At 41.7% G+C, this 19,244-nt stretch overlaps 2 protein-coding genes across 2 annotated transcripts in view; one reads left to right on the top strand and one right to left on the bottom strand.

Moving 5' to 3' along the window:
• The window catches only part of LOC117440275 (kinesin-like protein KIF26B), a 36,660-nt gene extending 29,842 nt beyond the window's left edge, over positions 1–6,818 (bottom strand). Inside the window, exons 1-3 of the mRNA XM_034076577.1 lie at positions 6,742–6,818; positions 6,201–6,548; positions 1,346–1,810 (exon numbers count right to left, since the gene is read on the bottom strand). Coding sequence (XP_033932468.1) covers positions 1,346–1,810; positions 6,201–6,440 — 705 coding nt within the window. The 5' untranslated portion in view covers positions 6,441–6,548; positions 6,742–6,818. The remainder of the gene's footprint in view (positions 1–1,345; positions 1,811–6,200; positions 6,549–6,741) is intronic.
• Positions 6,819–8,876: 2,058 nt separating this feature from the next.
• Positions 8,877–17,410, top strand: hnrnpub (heterogeneous nuclear ribonucleoprotein Ub). Its single transcript, XM_034075472.2, has 14 exons — positions 8,877–9,511; positions 10,922–11,036; positions 12,781–12,860; positions 13,006–13,145; positions 13,375–13,474; positions 13,984–14,096; positions 14,211–14,474; positions 14,586–14,705; positions 14,800–14,928; positions 15,052–15,220; positions 15,333–15,620; positions 15,709–15,977; positions 16,070–16,222; positions 16,701–17,410. The coding sequence occupies exons 1-14, from the start codon at positions 9,055–9,057 to the stop codon at positions 16,749–16,751; spliced, it is 2,448 nt and encodes an 815-aa protein (XP_033931363.1). The 5' UTR covers positions 8,877–9,054; the 3' UTR covers positions 16,752–17,410.
• Positions 17,411–19,244: the final 1,834 nt, after the last annotated feature.

A 19,244-nucleotide genomic window follows, 5' to 3' on the forward strand; every position in this document is an offset into this window, starting at 1 on the left:
GGTAAGTTTGAGAAACCGGCTCGAGATCGCTAGAATTTGAAAATACACAACCGGAGAAAATCTGCCACTTCCTTATAGAGCCCCTCCTCCAACACACACGAACGCGCACATGACCAATGAGGGCACGAGATAAGTTTGCGCCCCGATGGAAGGCTGACAGGCAGGTAGGCCATTGGTTGTACTTTTTACAGTATTACGGCTTCTACAGATGACGTTTTTTTATGGATTTTTTGTCAAAGCACTTCAGATATTCATTGCTATCGGGATGTTAAGAGCATTCCATGGAATATAACAAAAAGTGTATCTCCAGCCGGTTTCTGAAACTTACCTACCCCACCTTTAAATATGGATAATCTACTTTAATACTAAAAAGAATGAGGGTAACGTTTAAAGGTACTTAACAGTAGATGATCCGTGTAGACAGAAAGAAAGCTAAATAATTAAAGTGTATAAAGCAAACGGTATCAAGCATATCCTCAAGCACATAAGGAAAATATGTAAACTGGGCTTTTTAGGTATGGCTTTTGGTATATTTTTTACGTAACAAAATTAAGAAAGGTTAAAGATGAGGACTAACTGTTATGTTTGCGTCGCATAATATGCAAGGCAATTCATTCTTAACGGACAGAATAGGCTCCATCTTTGGGTCTGGTGTGCAGCACTTATAAAACATTCATAGTAGATTCTCACACAGCCCAATGCTCGGCACCTCATTATGTGCGTTCTGCAGCTACAGTTGCTAAACTGTGATTGGACAATTGCTCTTCCTGGGAAGGGTTAGTAAATGTTTAACGTGATGTTTGTGAATCAACCACGTCAGAAGACATCTTCAATAAGTACTCCAAAGGTTGGATAGATTTTTATTAGCCTTTTGTCTGTTTGGTTCAGGAGTAAAAACCCACCGAAATCAAACTACCTACATCATACAAAGCATCTGAGACCCCCTCACTCACCTTGTACAGGTCTACAACCTTTTCATGTGGGACGTGGGGGAGGGTGGGCTCAAACTGGATGTGGCTTCCATCACAGTAATGCATATTTCACCAGTCAGCCGCCCGTTAAATATGACCATCCCCCTATTGATCACAAGTGCTTTTTGACTGGCCAGCCTTTATGACAAGGGTAAATCATGACCCAATTCCATTCCATTAGCAAAAGTACTTTTAAACAACGTCCTCAGCCATGGGATCTAGATAGGCTCTGATTGGACACTATGAATCATTGCGTTGCTGACACGTGCACCCGTAAAGAAGTACTTTACCCGCATAGCTCATTAAAAGGGGAATGCCCACTAAGGGAAGTGTTATGTGTGATTTAGTGGTGAAGCAGGCTTTTAAAGGGGTACCTTATGATGAGAGTACATGGAGACACCATCAGCACTGGACGCAGATTTAGAGGCAACCAGCTGCTGCTGCTCCTCCACCCAGCGGCCCATTTCGGGGTTGGGCGGCTTGGGCCCCCTCCGTCTGAGGGTTTGAGGGGTCCTCTGAGGCGTCCTGGGGCTGTGGGGGCTGTGGGGGCAGTGGGGGCTGAGTGTGTGGCTGTGTGGTTGATGCACAGCGTCTCCATGCTTTGTTGTATCACTTAGTCCCAGCAGTGAGCCTGTGCTAAAGCTGGGTTCAAAGGGAGGCTTAGCCAATGACTGACCCCTGTTCAGAGCCAAGTGGACCGCCTCCTGTTTGAGCTGGTTCAGGTTCACACCGCAGGACCCACACTCGCCCTGCTCCCTCTCTCTGGCCCGTGACTCATTGAAGGAACGACTCTGGACGTGAAGGTTGTCGTGAAGAAACGTGGACAGGTCACTGGAGTCCTGCAAAATAACCAAAAGAGTAGTGGAAATATTTGTACATTTACTTAAGGTGTTTGAAGTAATACCTGAAGGGAGCCTTTCATTGTGTTGCAACAAATTAGACTAACCTAATGGGATTACAGACTCAGGGAATGCTTCTGGTGAACACCTAATAGCAAAGCTAATTTGATTTCTGGCCTGAGGATTACATGAATGTTCACTGGGCAAGTGGAGATGGAGTCGTGGGAAGAAACCATGAGCAATCAAAGCACTGAGCAAAGTAATCAAGGAGTCAGTTTCATTGATGAATGCAAAACATGTTTATGTTTATATTTTAAATGTAATGAAACTTCAGATTTTAATTTTTTTTACTGAAACTATGCTGTTGATCACCAATTCATTGAGGACAACTTGTAACCATGCGCCTTTATTTGATGTTTCCTGAGGAACATAATATTTCCTGTGTTATAAATCAATTAAAACCACACAATATGAATTAGATTTGTTTTTACATTAATGAGTGCTGCGTAGAATTGTGTATCAGATAACACAATGAGGCTGTGTAACTTGAATAGACAGTTGTTATTTCTATAAGGAAGATCATACAAATGTGATTTAGAAAATTCTGTTATTCAATTAAAGATTCCACCAGCGTCGGCTCCAGAACAAATCGAATGGGGGGGCAATCATTTACCAAGGTGGGGCACACACTGCCGTTAACAACCAACACACAAACACCAACGCAACTTCAATTTAAAAAACATGCTGTAAAGTGTATTTCACACACATTGCAGGGGTGTAGTGCTATTGTATAGCGCACCTATGACTTGTGCATGCATGCACAGTTGTGGCACGACCACCAACACAGAAACATATGGACATAGGCCACCATATAAAAAGTGTGCAAATGTATTTAGTATCCTATCCATGTGAACATGTTTTAGGTGGGGGTGGACCTAACCTCCTCTCGGAGGGTCTGGGGGCATGCTCCCCCGGGAAGATTATTTTTAAAATATTGAAGTTAAATGCATCAATCTGGTGCACTTTGAGAGCAAATGAAGAGATCTATGGATAGCCTACATCTCTCAGCATCCATATGAAACAGAACTGTACACAGATGTACTTTTTCTTTATGGATATTTTAATAATCACTTCCCTTTTTAACTGTATTCTTGTGTTACTGTCCTATAGTATTTCATACCCGTTTTTCATTTATTCTCTTATTTTTTTAATAACTATAATGATCATATAAAGGTATTCCTCGCAAATACTTGTTTACATAAATGGTGACCAAACCGTTTGAGACCCAGAGATAACCTACACTAAAGTTAACTATCTAAACACTGAGAGAGTCCTTACCTCACTGAGCTGAGGTTATACGATCCTCTCAGTCTGACAGGAGAGGACTGTCCTCCACCTTGGTGTAGAAACAGCCCTTTATATCCGTTAGCATAGCTAGCTAACCAGATGCTAACAACAACATTCCACGTTACCACTCGCGCACTCACAAAATGCGCTCGTGCCACACACACACAGAGCCGAGCTTGAATGAAACACAGAGACCCAGAAGTAGGCTACTTGTACTGTAGGCTACTATATCATATTATTTTCGATGGCTTTACTGTATAATCAGTGTAACAGATGAAGAGATCGCCACTGGGCTTTCATCTAAACACACAGCCACGTAATGATAACAAAACAAAGGTCGGGGGTCATTGGTCAAGCAACACACCAATCAGAGAGCAGCAATGAGCACACCTCAGGCTGTGTTTTATATTTGTATTCTTTATTTCTGATGTATTTCACACAAAAACCTTTAGTGGAAACGTTTTCACTGATATGATTAAAAAAAAACGGCAAAGTGGCAAGGCTTGCCCATCCTGTGTTGGGGGGGCACAGTGACTCATTTGGGGGGAATGGCCCGCGAATGACCTCCCATGACGCCGACCCTGGATTCCACCCATCCAACACAATGCCATTGATAATCCACCAAAGGATTGTATAAGCAAAGAAAGTCACTAACACTTAGAAATGTATTTGATATCAGGGGTAATATATCCCTATGCCTGTCCTGATAACTATATAGAGAAGCAATCGTTGGCAATGACAGCCTTCTCGGGCTACCTCCAACAATGCTCATTAAATATGTATAAAAAGAAGAAATCAACCAACTAAAAGCTATTAAAGTCATTAAAAGTGCATGTTAAAAATAAATAATATAATATTGTAATATTATATTATATATCAATTTCAGGTTTGAGTGTGTTGCATTTTCCAAATAAAACTGATGTCAGATTTATGAATAAGGCTGTATACTCTAACCAGATGGGCGTCTATACTTTCCATCTTAGCCAGACAGCGAGCCCATCCAAAAAGATGACGTTACAGAGCCTGGATGCTTTTGAAAAATCATGCTCCGATCAATAAACTTGCAAGGAGCTGGGCTGGCTTATCAGATTTCTTCTGACCATGTCTATGGCCACAAGATACCATCTTCTCTCCCACCCCCCTCCTCCTGTGTTAGGCATGGCCTGTGGTCTCTCGCTAAAACATGACGCTAGCTGTGCCCCATCCCACTTAGGAGGACACAAATAAATAGTCTTCCCTCAATGGAGAGGACTGTGTCGAGATGAAATATTCATGGCCATTTGGAAGCACTCACGCAGGAATGGCACTGGTTTACTTTGTCGATTGGTGTGTGTTTGATGGATGTTAGTGGTGACAAATGTACAGAAGGGTGTATGCGTGCATTCCTCAGAGGTAGGACTGACGTGACCACAACATTAACATTAAAACACCTTTTAACTGACTTAAAGAGGCCCTATTATGCTTTCTGTAGTGTGGTATATAGGTTTGTGTGCATGTAAATGGTCTGCAAAGACTGAAATCCCTGTGTTCCCTCCAGAGGGAGTTTCTCCCCCACACACTCGCCCCACCCTGCCTGAAACGCCTCCATTGGACTCCTTTGTTTACTTCCGTAACATAATGACATCACCATGTAACACTCGCGCTTCTATTGGTTAGCGCTCCAACACATTGTATGTGATAGGCTAAGGGGCGGTACATCTTTAAGCGGTTAACCAATCACAACAAAGCAGGCCAGCTAACCAATCAGAGCAGATGGGCTCTGGTTTCAGACAGAGGGTGAAAATAGGTGCTCCAGCACAGGATGAGAACAATAAAGAGCTTTTTTAACATTTAAGCATGGAGACATGTCACAGTAGAGACACAACATACAAATATGAACCTGAAAATTAGCATAATATGGGTCGCCTTAGAACTGGACGACAGAAAATATGTTAAAGCCAAACAGAAACTGAAACTCTGGATTATTTCATTATGGATTTCTTTTTCTCAAGATAAATAAAAAACTGTTAGTTAAGGCCCCAACTTACAACATTCATATTGCCCATTTTGTCCTAACAATACTCATCCCTTAAAATGTACAATTCACTGTTAGCAGCATGAAAACCAGCAAATGTTCACTTTTTTATTAAAACATTTATTTAATTGTTAATCGATAAAAATGGCCGGTGATAATTGAAAAACTCTTAAGCTTTATATAAAAAAAGGAAAAATGTGAATCTTAGACATGAAATAGTGCAAGGTAAATTACACAATAAAATCTTTTTGTATTTGTTATTATTATATTGTTTTACAATTATAATTATATATTAAATACAATTATATTATATTATTTTATATTATATTATTTGATCGACTACTTTTCTTACTGTATAAGGGTGCTCTTTTTTTAAATATGGGGTGGGTAAAAATAAATATATAATGAATCAGTTTGTTAAACTGTCAATAAATATAACCTTATCATTATATTAACTGCATAACAAATATCTAGTGAAATCAATCAATCAATCAATGTTTATTTATATAGCCCAATATCACAAATGTTACATTTGTCTCAGTGGTCTTCACAGTTTGTACAGAATATCAGTATGACAATACGACACCCTCTGTCCTTAGACCCTCACATCGTACAAGGAAAAACTTCCAAAGAAAACCCAGTTTAAAGGGAAAAATGGGAGAAACCTCAGGGAGAGCAACAGAGGAGGGATCCCTCTCCCAGGACGGACAGACGTGCAATAGATGCCGTGTGTAAATTGAAAAGATAATACATTTGCAACATAGGTAGTCCAAATGTTTGGAAATGCATGTGTGTATATGCATTTCAATGAAATCATTTCATTTGTTCAAATATTACCCTACACCACACCTGCTGATAACTCCTTCCATGGGATGGCAATTATGCAGCCTAAACATGACTTTATAACCGTTTTAACTTCTTTTTATCCTCTTATCAAGATCCCTATCAACCCTAAAGTATGCGGACTGATCTTAAGTGCCTTTCTGCTCCACCACATCCCTGAGCAGCTCCACCATCGCGGTTACTGACCTTGCTGGAGAAGTGATGGTGCACAGCCAGGCTCAGCGCCTGCTTCTTCAGAGCCACAAGGGTCGCGGAGCACTTCTCACAGCACGCAATTTTCCTATCGGACCTCCCAAAGCCGGGATACGCGGACATAGTGCCTCTGCATAGGGTCCCACTCGCGGAGGACATGGTACTCCTGATGCGGTCTCCAAAGCTTCCAGGCAGGGACTTGTAAGACGGGACAGCGTCCGATCTCTGGCACATATTCCGGTCTCCTCTGGACCCCCCGGCCCCCTCAGGAGGAGGACGCTCCTGGGGTTTAATGCTTGCAGAAAAGCAGTCCGGATCACAGTGATGCTGCACTTCTGAGCTCTGAGAAATAAATCACCATGAGAAGGATGTATGGGCTTTGGCAGAGGGGAATTATAAGTCAATCGATGCGTGGACAACTGTAACCACACCCAAATGTTGTTTCTTGCAGCCAATCATTATTAAATAAAACTCTATGAAGACCATGCACTGTTTTAAAATCCTTACTAATAATGTACCCAATGAAAGGACTTACCCAGTGTGCTCCAGGAAATCTTTCTCCTCTTCCAGTCAGGGATGACACAACTTGTAAATATTTAAAAAGATATCCGAACAAAGGCAGAGTGCACTTTTACATGATGTAGCCGAAGATCCGTGGATAAGAAGCAAAAGTATTTCACTCATGGTAGGTTTGTATACAAAAATGACAAAGTAAGAGGCAGGAGATGCTGTGTGTCTCAGAGGAGAGAGGACAGTGACAGAGAGGTGGGAGCGCACTGAAGAACACTTCATGATTTCACTTGGATATGTTTCATAACCTCCTCAGGGAGGCAGTAAAGAGCAACACTCAGGAACGAGCTGTTGCACAGTTTGTTTATGGAATTACCTCCATTTCAAAATGTAACTCCCTTGTAATCTCTCTAATGCAGTTACTTATGTAATAGATCAATCTTGCAACAGAATAAAATACACTATATGCATGGACATGATGAGCCATCCAATCAGTTAGTAATCAATTCTAGGTATATATAGATTTTTATATTTTACGGTAAATAAAATATTCTATATATAAAACATATTGACTGTACATTTTTATTTTTGAAGCAATAGAGGGGAAAAATGGGGTCACTTTTGTAATTATATGAGCCAATTAAGAAGAGCATAGGCTAAGTGTAATATAGGGGAATGCTTTAGAAAAAAACCTGAATGGAACTATGCAAAACATGCAACATCATGATAGTCATATTGTATTAAGGTAGAAGTAGACCATTCAATTAAAGTGTTATCTCCAGCAATGTAGTACTGCACTCGCATAAAGCTGACATCCTCGTGGATTCATCTTCTTATTACAGACACATGCATTTCCTAACATTCGGTCTATATGCTGTAAAATGTATTATCTCTTCGAGTTACACACGGCATCTATTGCACGTCTGTCCGTCCTGTGAGAGGGATCCCTCCTCTGTTGCTCTCCCTGGATAGAGGGTGTCGTTTTTCTCATACTGATATTCTGCACAATCTGTTGTATTTGCTGTAAAGTGTCTCTATGTAGGCTATTTTTATTATATGTACAGCACTTTGGCTCGACCAAAAATATTTTATAAATGTGCTATATAAATAAAACTTGATTTGATTTGATAAAGCTGAGGGACTAAGAGACAGGTAAATGGAACACAAATCCAAATTGATGCAGCAGAGGTCGAGATAAACGCACTTTAAAATCCCTAGTATAGATTTAAAACACATGACCATAACATTAACAGACTTGACATAGCTCAAAAGCCAGACAAAATTAATAGTTTTCACTAAATTAGTCAAATCAGTGGAGTATACCTTTAGATAAGTGTAGACTGTTTTCTTTTTTAAGATAAGGAAAGAGTGACAACATATCAAACAAGATAGTGTCTTTAGTGTCGCAAAGGAGCAGTTTTTTCTGCGTAAACGATAACTGATTAAATAATATATAAACATGCCAAAATGTGTTATTTATTCATAGTTTGGTATTTACGTTGTACAGAATAGAGTGCTCATTCAAAATCAGCACGTAGGATAAAACAAATTAATGTGGGCCCATTTAGAAAATATATATATATTAAAAATGATACAAATAAAATGTTGCCTTTTCGTTTACTTCATTGGCTAGATGGTTTTTGATTTCCTATAGTTACATATAATTGTAAAATACGTTTTGATGTGAAAAAATCTGCCAGTAGGCTATAAACAGTTGTAACTTAAGATATTTACTCAATTAAAACGTTTTCATTAATCTTTTATATTTTCCCTTCAAAGACATTACTTTTAGAAGAGGTTTTCAAAACATGAATTATAGCATACAAGGACTTTTGTTCCAGGTACCTTATAGTGTACTGTAGGCTACCCTACATAACAGGCTATTGTTTATTTAATTACTGTACTATTATCTGGCTAGAAACACGACGCATGCGTATTTGTAACTGCTATTGGTAGTTTAATGCAGTGGGTTACGGTAAGTTATATTCCCACTTTTACTAATAGTGCAAATATAAAAGTAAAATCCTGGGTGTTTGCCCCACTTTCTTCCACATCAACGCTTCCTATTGGATTGGTTTTGTTATTGGGCCAACGACAGATGGTCGACGGGATATATAACCACCAGGCCGCACTGCTCTCTGGGTAATTACGGTAAGGGACGTCATCCGCCTCCCCCACACCCAGCCGCTCAGCTCTTTTGCCGGTTAAAGCTTGGTCGGACAGCGCGGTGCCATTTGGCGCAGTATTGAGCTTCATCTTTCGACAAAAGGCTTCCAGTTATTTATTCATAGTCGTATTTGTGAATTTTATTAAATATATTTGCCTTTAAACATTCACAATGAGCTCAATTAACGTCAAAAAGCTGAAAGTGAACGAGCTGAAGGACGAGCTGAAAAAGCGTGATCTTTCCGACAAGGGTCTGAAGGCCGACCTAATGGACCGCCTGCAGGTCGCGCTGGACGAGGAGGCCCTCGGCAGAGATTCCCCGCTGGACCCAGAAGCTGTGGCGGTCGAGGGTTCCGGCCAGGCCGCCGACCATGAGGGCATGGGAGAGGAAGAAGAAGGTGAGGGCCCGATAGAAGAAAGCATGGAGGCCAACGAGGATGAGGAGGAGGAGGAAGAAGAACCAGAACCGGAAAATGGAGGCAACGATGATGCCGTTGCCGAGGACGAAGAGATGGGTGAGGGGGAAGAGGACGAAGACGACGAGATGGATCCCATGCTCAAGGGTGATGTCGACGACATGGAGAAAATAGACACAGAGGATGGTGAGCCCGCGGACCAGACTGCAGAGGGTGAGTCGGCCGGGTTGGTTTGGAAAATGTGTCTGGCTGGATGGACTGTGGCTGGGTGTCGAGTTTTGCTATAGCGTTAATGCTACCGCGGTAGAGAGCCGACTGGGGATCATTACATATGAATGCGTTACCATACAACAGAGCGTCCATGTTGAGCTAGATTATATAAACCAACTAAACTAGCAAGCGTTAGCATCAAACTGAAACCGTTAGCATGCCATGCTCATCTGACGTTAGCAACGGTCACCACCTTGGTTAGCTAACGTTCACTATTTTGTAACGTTAAGTTTCGATAGTCCGTCCACGAAGGTAAGCTTTAGCTTATTTGTAATAGTTCAGTGTCGGTATTAACCTAAACTACGCTAATGAAGTCAGAATTAATATATTCATTTAACCTAGCTTAGTGCGGCTTTTCGTTTTGCTCGGTTAGCGTGTTAGCTTGCCAGCTAACGTCATTTTCTTTGTGTCTGTGGTGCCGTGCTAACTAGCGGATCAGCCGGTTAGCTAGTTCAGGGGTTCCCATAATTAAGGTTAGCTACGAATGGGGTGGTACAGTGGAGATGCACCAATATGATGACTAAACGTTACTTTGTATAACCTGTTTCATAATGGCGTAACGTTAAAGCAGCATGTTTAAATATGTGACTGCTGCAGTGATTGTAGGGTGGCTTCGTCCGCCTCTAACTAGTCAGAAGACAATTGGGGAGTTTCAACAAAAACGTTACAAATTCAACTCAAATTACAAACTCCTTAGGAATAAAAAGGGTGGCCTGCTGTGTAAAGTCTAAATGTATTAGCCGTCAGTAGAGCTGGGAACGCCTGAACTGTCTGACCCAGAGCTGTGCAGGAGATTGGGTAGGCACGTGGTTAGTTTGTCGGTGGTTCGAATAGAAAGTGTAGTCTTGTTGGATGAAGATAACAATCCGAGTTTACGTGATTAGCCAACTAGGTTATTTAGGGCAAGATATGGGGGGGAGGGGTCAACCCAGGGCTACATAGGTATTCCCATTTCCTTGCATGATGCATTTGTCCCAGACAGCAGTAGACTTCTTTAGTTAAATTGCTGGATCCTAATGAGAAACACATATTCTAAGCCCTTTATTGCAGGCTTAATGTCCCTTTACTTTGCAGAGACTTGTTTTCCAGCCCCAGCAAACACTGTTCACAATGTTCATATCGACCAGCCTACATTGTAATTCTTATCTCTGGTCATTAGAGCTGTTACAATTTCTGATTGTGTTTTATTTAAGTGTAATCATGAGGTGTTGCCTCTTCTTTATTTAATATTGATGATTATGGTCGACACTGTAACTAATGAACGGGCTTTGTGGGCCAGAACCCCACTGCCAGTCCGACCTCTCTCTCACAAAAAGGAACACCTCATTCTATATCTTTGTTCTATTTTCAAAGGGGATGCGGACAAAGACACGAATGCTGATCAGAAGAATAAGAAGGGTGTTAAGAGACGCCGGGAGGAACATGGAAGGGGCTACTTTGAATTTATTGAAGAGAACAAATACAGCTGGTAAGGATGGGACAGAGCAAAAATGGCCTTCAGCATCCCTGAAGCGCCATCTATAGCTTTGTTGAACTGTATTGGCTTTAAGTGCCAATGCACATATAACTAGCATGAGGAAAACCCTCATTATATATATATTTATAACCTTACTTTCACCTGTTTTTGAGAGTCATCCCTGACTACTTTAAGAGCCTTACCTTTACAGTGCCCACTCACATGTTACTGCATTCTGTAGCAGAAGTGCAACTATCAAGTCTCTCTGAATTTCCACATTTGTTCCTCATGCCACTTATTGTTTTGGAAAGCCCATTGTGTGCTGAAGGTGAATCAAAGCTGCTCAAAGAGAACCCAGAGGAAAGTAGCAGAAAGGGGGGTGGAGAGGAATAGCTCAGGGGCATGGGAGGAGGGGTCCACTGCTGCAGGGTAGCACACAAGGATGTAGCAAATTCCCCAAACGTCCACAGAGGAGCTCACTATTGACCGTCCATCGTTTTTGCCTCGCAATGGTCTTTACATTTTTCCGTTTTGTTTTTTATTTCACTGGTTGTATGACGTCAAAATGCTATCTCTGTCTCATGTCTTGTGTGTATGTTTTCATGGTGTGGATGCCTGTGTTTGCAAAGCTTGTTTCTATCCCCCCGCGCAGGTAACATCATGCATGGGTAGTGGTGAGTGGATGTGTGTGCATACATGTACTGACTTCTTGGTCAGTGTTTTGTTTTCATTGCGCTGTTGACACAATAAGGATAAACCGGCCAGAATCAAATTTAAGACCAATTTTAATTCAAAAAAATTCAAAAGCCTGACTTATAATACATGTTACTTCCACCAGATTTGATAACATATGATAGGTTTGCTGCCTTTTGTGGTGCCCACCCCCGACAACCTACATTTTATTGCAAGTGTCCATTAAACTCTATTAAAAAAACAGCTCCATCATCACATTTCCCCAAACAACTGTTACTGTTTCACATCTGCCCTATTTGAAGCCATGGGGTCTATAGAGCAGCAGCCGTTGTTGGAGCCACTAGCTGACTTAGACAGTATGTTCGCCAAGCCCCCCATCCATGACAGATGTCTCTGGAGATGTAAAGACAGCTGCAAAGGAATGCACTAAATCTATATCTTCCTTCTAAAAACACAACTTCACTGGAATTGCTTAAGCCTCAGTGTAATGTTTATTTTTCAACAATTTTGACTAGTTGGTCTTGAAATGAAGAGATGTTGGTACCTATTCTCATGCTACAGAGTTGGTAAGTTGCTGTAGTTCTTGTGATACTTTGATTACTCGTTTTAAGCAGCCAATCATGGTGGAAACTCAAAACAGTGACTTGGTCTTGATCTTTTTGAATTGGGAATTCCACTTAAGGCAAGTTAAATATAACCGCACCTTCTATCAGCATTCCTGGAGATCATAAAATCCAATCTGAAAGGGGAGATTTTTTATTTTTTATTATCAGCTTCACCAACGGATAGCCTTGCATTCAAGGGCTAGCAGGGATGCTTTTCTCTCATTTTAGATTTCGCTGGGTAAGGTAAGTGTTGTCTGGCCAATCACACAGCTGACAATATCCTGATAAAACTTTGGAGGCTCGCTTGCCCCATTTACTCTTTCTATTTTGTATTGTTCCCCCTACTCTGTCTTTCCTCCACAAATATTTTTCGGCCAGTGGTACCCAAGGCTTCTATATGTTGCTCATATGCAGTGGCACGTGAATACTCTCATTGACATGTTGGCATATCTTTTCAGGGCCTCATTCAAGTCTCCCGTGCCACCCCTTGAGGAGGAAGATGAGGAGTTTGATGACACCAAAGTCTGTCTGGATACCTGTGAGTGATTTTAAATGTGGATAATAACTCAATGTAAATAAATATCTCAAGCAAGTTTTATGAATTCAAACACCTGTCCAAGAAGACATGACAATTAGCAGGAACTATTGTGTTAATATCGACTGTCCTTTTTGTTGTGTTCCAGACAACTGCGACTTGCACTTTAAGGTGTCGCGGGACCGTTACAGCGCCTCATCTCTCACCATGGAGAGTTTTGCTTACCTCTGGTCCGGAGGCAAGGCCACCTATGGCATGAACAAAGGCAAAGCCTGCTTTGAGATTAAGGTACAGTTACAAAGCTGATGTATTCCACGCTGTTCACACAATTGTGTGTTTACATTGTGAAGAATTAACCTTTCCCTGCCATGTGAACCATAACATCTCTGAAGGGGTTGAGGCTTATGTAGACGGTTAAACAATGGTTACAAATATGTGTAAAATGGTTTTAATAAAGCTACTCGTTGAACAAGCGAAACATATCCTGATATAATTGTGTTTTTCTTCATGTCAACAGATTGCAGAGAAAATCCCTGTGAAGCACATCTCCAGCAAGAACATGGAGATTCATGATGTCCAGGTCGGCTGGTCCCTGTCTACTGGCACCCTACTTCTTGGTATGTTTTTCAATCCGTTATTCAGTAGTCAGGTTGTTGTAGAGCTAATTGTTATGTCTATAGTGATCTGGCAATCATGGAATATCATTGATTTGATCCACAAAATGGTGACTAAGCCAATGCAGCCATTTGGTATAACTCATTCATGCAGAATATAGAAGAGCTCAATATAAAACATTATCTTGGTGGGACTTAACGATGCATTTATTCATTGCAAGAGGAAAAAACTAAGGAATTTATGCATGTCAGCCATATAAGACTTAGAAGCAGGAGGCTGATGTGATTCTGCATGAAATGGCAGTCTGTCCGGAGAGCTCCCTCTGGTGGTTCACAAGCAGCATGACATGATGATTTAAAATGGCTCCAGCTCTGGCTGCATAATATAATGGTCTTTGGCCGATGTCCAACATCAATGAATCAGAATCTGAGTAACTGGCATATTTAGTTAATTCAGGTCATCTGGAGTCACAAGATATTTTTAAGAATTGTGTCCTTCACTTAATTTTCAGGCGAGGAGGAACATTCTTATGCATACTCTGGGAAAGCCAAGAAGACCACCAACTGTGTGACCGAGGACTTTGGAGAAACCTACGAGGAGAATGACGTCATCTGCTGCCTCATTGTAAGACATAATGCTATCCTAATAACTAATTAAAACTGATAGAAACCAAGCAAGAGCAGGATAAGAGACACCAAAATTCACACATGGATTTATATGAATGCATTCTTTCCTTAGGACTTTGAGGGAGATGAGGTGGTGCTGTCCTGTTCGAAGAATGGCGGGGAGCCAGCTGTTGCTTTCCAGGTCAACAAGGACTCTCTGAGCGGCCAGGCCCTCTTCCCACACGTCATCTGCCATAACTGTGCTGTGGAGTTCAACTTCGGCCAGATGGAGACTCCGTACTTCCCCCTGCCCCAGGGCTACACCTTCCTGCAGCAGATCCCAGTGGACGACCGTGTCCGGGGGCTCAAGGGCCCACAGACCAAAGCTGACTGCGAGGTAAGCTTAGGAATGAGTAGATGCCATTTGAATTTGTCATGCACTGACTCTTAAAACTATAATATTCAGCAGAGTTTGATCTTAACTGTCCTTTCCCTTCATGTCACATAGATCATAGTGATGGTCGGCCTGCCAGGCTCAGGGAAGACCACATGGGTGAAGAACCACGTCCAGGAGAACCCCGGGAAATACTACATCCTGGGCAGTGACACTATTGTGGACAAGATGATGGTCAGTACTGATAACTCTGGGAATCCTGTGTCGTGCTCTCCATCTCCTACTGCTTTACGTTTTGATATCTAATTTATCCGGTCATTTTCTACAGATCAACAGTCTGAAACGCCAGTCAAAGGACATCACAAAGCTGAGCGCCATTTCCCAGAGAGCACCACTTTTCCTGGGAAAGTTTATTGAGATTGCTGCCCGCAAGAAGAGGAACTACATCCTGGATCATGTAAGTGGCTTGCAATGAATCACAGCTGATTGTTGCCAATATAAAATACATAAGAGTGTACTTGTTATCTTAAATCACAGTATAATTGATCCTCTTCCCCCCCCCCCCCCCCCCCCTTCCCAGACTAACCTGTCTGCCCCGGGCCAGAAGAGGAAGATGTGCTTGTTTGCGGGCTTCCAGCGCAAGGCTGTGGTGGTCTGCCCTTCTGATGAGGACTACAAGGAGAGGGTCCAGAAGAAGGTGGAGAGCGACGGCAAAGAAGTGCCCGAGCACGCCCTCTTTAAAATGAAAGGTATAGAAGATGTTTCAGCCATAAAGCCAAAGCAGTAGTACTAAGTCTCTTTTCTTTCTATTCCGTCAGATTCGGGTGTAGTAATGTTCGGTTTGTTTTCCTTCCATTCCAGGCTTCTACTCGCTGCCGGGAGAGGGAGAGAGCTTCAATGACGTCGTCTTCGCCGAGCTGCAGAAGGAGGAGGCCGGCAAGCTGCTGGAGCAGTACAAGGAAGAGAGCAAGACTGCCCTGCCCGCTGAAAAGAAACCCAATCAGGGAAGCACAACACCAAAAAGGGGAGGTGGTCTGCGTGGAGGCGGACGCGGGGGCGGGGGCAAGAACCAGTTTGGCCGTGGAAGTGGACCTGGACCGAGAGGCGGCAGCCGCGGAGGCTTCCAGAACAGAGGCAACTTCAGAGGAGGTAAACTGACATTTTGGGATGTAATGCCATTATTTTTGCAAAGAAATCATTATTGTAGTCATGCTAACTTTTCCAATTTCCTCTGTAGCTCCCGGTCCTCGTGGAGGCTTCAACCGCCCACCCCGCGGCTTCCTGCCTCCCCCCGCCTTCAGAGGAGGCTTCCATAACCGTGGAAACTTCAACAGGGGCGGCGGCCCTATTCCTAGTCTGGGCGGATCCCCTCGTGGCGGACCAATGAGAAACATGGGACCTAGAGGCGGACCCATGAACAGAGGTGGCCCAATGAACAGAGGCAACATGAGCAGAGGGGGTGGAGCCAACATGCACCGTGGAGGGGCCCGGGGCCACCACAACCAGGTGGGTTTGATACAGACTCGTACATCCTTACAGCACGTGGTTTGGGTTTCTAACAGAAATGTTTCTATAAAATGTCCTTATTTTTATTGTAGCAGTTCCAGCCGAGAGGTGGTAACCGCGGCAACTACGGCAACTTTGGAAACAAGAATGGCAACTTTGGTGGCAACAGGAACGGCGGCAACTTTGGTGGCAACAGGAACGGCATGGACAAGGCCCAGGCCTTCAACCAGAGCTGGCAGCAAGGGGTCAGTATTTGGAGCAGATACAAAATCGTTCTTGTGCACATCACAAGACTTCTAACGCCATCAGTGCCAAATACATAAGCAAATCGGGCACATATTTGACTAGTTTAATGTGAATATTAAAAAAGGTCCAGTCGAATATTGTCACCACAAGCACATAGCTGGAGAGCTCTTTTTTAAAGAAAGATAATAACTACATTGGTGTTCTCAGTGAAAAATACTAGGTGACATTATCCATATTGAAAAATCTAATTGTGTTCGGATGGAAACAATCTCATTATACCCCAACAGTGTTATATGATGGTACTGTGTGTATACGTCAATATTACTGTAAAACCTGTACTAAAAGTGCAAAACATTTTCCATACTCAAGGAGTTTTTCAATAAGTAGATCTGAAAACATCTTACTTTTTTGTAATATACATATGATTGAGTGTACATACTCATAATAAACGTGTCATCTCTTGTGTGTCCTGTGCAGTTCTGGAACCAGAAGCCCTGGAGCCAGCAGTACCAGCCTGGATATTACTAAGACACTTGTAACGGACTGGTGGCCCACACTAAGATCCACCTCAAGCCACGGAACATCCCTCCACCCCGCTTTTTCAGATTTTCTTTTCCTAGAACCCCATTTTTAATAACTTAAAAAAAAAAAACCCAACTGATAAAGATTTACCGTGATATGGAGCAACAACATTCCACATCAGGGAGGAGACGTCATCCTGAGTGTAATTGAGGCTATATATATCTACGAACACATGTACTACTTGGGTTTCCCCAATTAATCCGTTTTCTTTTTCGTTGTACATTTCCTTTTTTCACCACTTTTAAATGACGTGCTTTTAAAGAAATCTGTTTGTAATATCAGGAACCAGAGACATTTGGCTAGCCCGGCAGATGTTGATAAAGGTTTTTTTTTTTTTCCAGGGTTGTGTATTTTTATCTGTGCTGTGATTTTTATTTGTTTTGCTTTTTTATTACAAATTGTAAATATAATTTCTGTTTGCGTAGTTTGTATGAGAAGGAACCTTGGCTTATTAGAGAGAAGCATGGTAGCTGCATATATTGTTAGTCCACTGTCAATCAGTTCAACTGAAGTAACAGATGACTTGTCTTTTGTTCCCAGTATCAAACCTGTAACCTAAACTCCATAGATCTACAATAAACAACTCGTTGGCTTTTTTTACATTCTTCCTGGCTATTGACTTTTGATTCAGTTCAAAGGTGTGTAAAAGACCTTTGAGTGGGCGGAGTCCTAGTTTGTTACTTCAAACAAGAAGGACACGCCTCCAGTTACGCCTCATTAGCAAAGTATTCCCTTCAAGTGTGTCTTTGATACCATGTAGCTATTCTAATGTACATTGCTTTGAGACAGTGTTTCGGCCAAGCCATTTTAAGGATCTAAGTAAGCCATTTTGTACAACATTTCTCTTTTTAAATTTTTGTTTAAAAGTATTTATTCTTAGAAAATAGAGCCCTTGATTCTCAGGTTTATCAAAGGGTCCTTTAGTGCAGTAGACTTCTGAAAAACAGCTAGCACTGATCAACTAATTCCAAATCAGAACCACAATTTATGATTCAAACGACACCACTATTTAACATATTTCTGAGAGTTCAGCACAAATGGAGTGAAAAGCAGGCAGGGTTACTCGTTTTCACCAGCAACCTAAAGGGCTGCACCATGACAACGCCACCATGATGGAAAGGGCAGACGTTTTTCACCTTAAAGGCATTATTTTTTGAATTTAGGTTCGACTCACTGACTGTGGCCCCCGCAATAATGGCAGCTCCTCATCCAACAGCTCATAAAATGTCCCGGCACATTTTCCCTGGCAGAGGACGCCCTGCCTGACCCTGCAACATCAGAACTGGAAAACCTGATCTGTGTTTCTAATGTTTACCTCCCGGTGTTATTAACCAACATCTAAATACATCTCAACCATGCACGAATGTTCATTAATGGGCTTGGAGAAATAACTGTATTGTGATAACAAGTGTTAGTTTGCCTAAATAACTGCGGTGTGATGAATTGTTCGCTAAATTTAAATGTGTGGAGAGTTTTTGCTCCTTTTATTATACTTGATACATAAAATCTAGCAGAATGCAAGCTTTGAGTTTACAGTATAACACGACAGACACTATATTTTTATCGCTTTATGTTGCAGGTTGTATCTCGGGTCTTTTATTATTAAACCCACAATGTAAAAGCTTTGGGACATTTTTCAGATTTTTTGTCTTTTCTATCTTACGGTTTTTTGATATTTGTGTTAAAAGAATTTGGGACTGTATTTTTTTTTATTTGTCTCAACTCTATTAAAGTTTAAGATGCTGGTATATGACTGTGTGGTTTGTTACACTAAATGGTTGCCAACTTTGGGTACCTGGCTGGAGTGAGATTTTGGTATCATGGGTTTCATTACACGTATGCGCACGACATGACTGCTATCGTGTCAGTAGCGGGACCTTAGCATATATATAGGATATATATACAAATACACAGACTATAAAGGGCACACAGTTTCATTCAATAATGAAAGTCAAACACATGTTTGTTTTATTGTGTGCATAGGCCTGTCGCGATAAGCAATTAGTTGACTTATCGTACGATAAATAAAAATGAACTCGATAAATTGCCATTTACATGAGGATGTGACTAGCAGTTTGAAAGGATGTACTTGAATTATTATCATTATGTCAGTGGTCTAAAATGGTCATACAACCAGTGGCGACTGGTCATTAGGGGCAGGTGGGGCACAGCCCCACCTAGTGTCAGCAGAAAGTATTAAAATAATGATGACAAAAAAAATATATATAAAATATATTTTAAGATCATGTTTAATCATCTGATTCGTCTGTACATTGCTGTTTTAGTATGTGTTTTTCTAATTAGTGTCTACAGTGTGTGCCTATTGAGCTGTTTAGAGCCATGTGGGACAAAACCTGATCCTGCTCCTCCCTCTGACTGTCTAACGGTGACTGCAAAAACTACACTGCGCATGCTCAGAGTATTTTCCTATTTAATGTG

The sequence above is a fragment of the Pseudochaenichthys georgianus genome, chromosome 24 (assembly GCF_902827115.2).
Source record: "Pseudochaenichthys georgianus chromosome 24, fPseGeo1.2, whole genome shotgun sequence".
Taxonomy (NCBI): Eukaryota; Metazoa; Chordata; class Actinopteri; order Perciformes; family Channichthyidae; genus Pseudochaenichthys; species Pseudochaenichthys georgianus.

Coding starts and splice junctions, on each gene's coding strand:
- hnrnpub (XM_034075472.2), top strand. CDS start 9,055: ATGAGCTCAATTAACGTCAAAAAGCTGAAAGTGAACGAGCTGAAGGAC. Junction 14,475..14,585: donor AGACCAAAGCTGACTGCGAG/GTAAGCTTAGGA, acceptor CATGTCACATAG/ATCATAGTGATGGTCGGCCT. Junction 15,621..15,708: donor CAGAGGCAACTTCAGAGGAG/GTAAACTGACAT, acceptor TTTCCTCTGTAG/CTCCCGGTCCTCGTGGAGGC.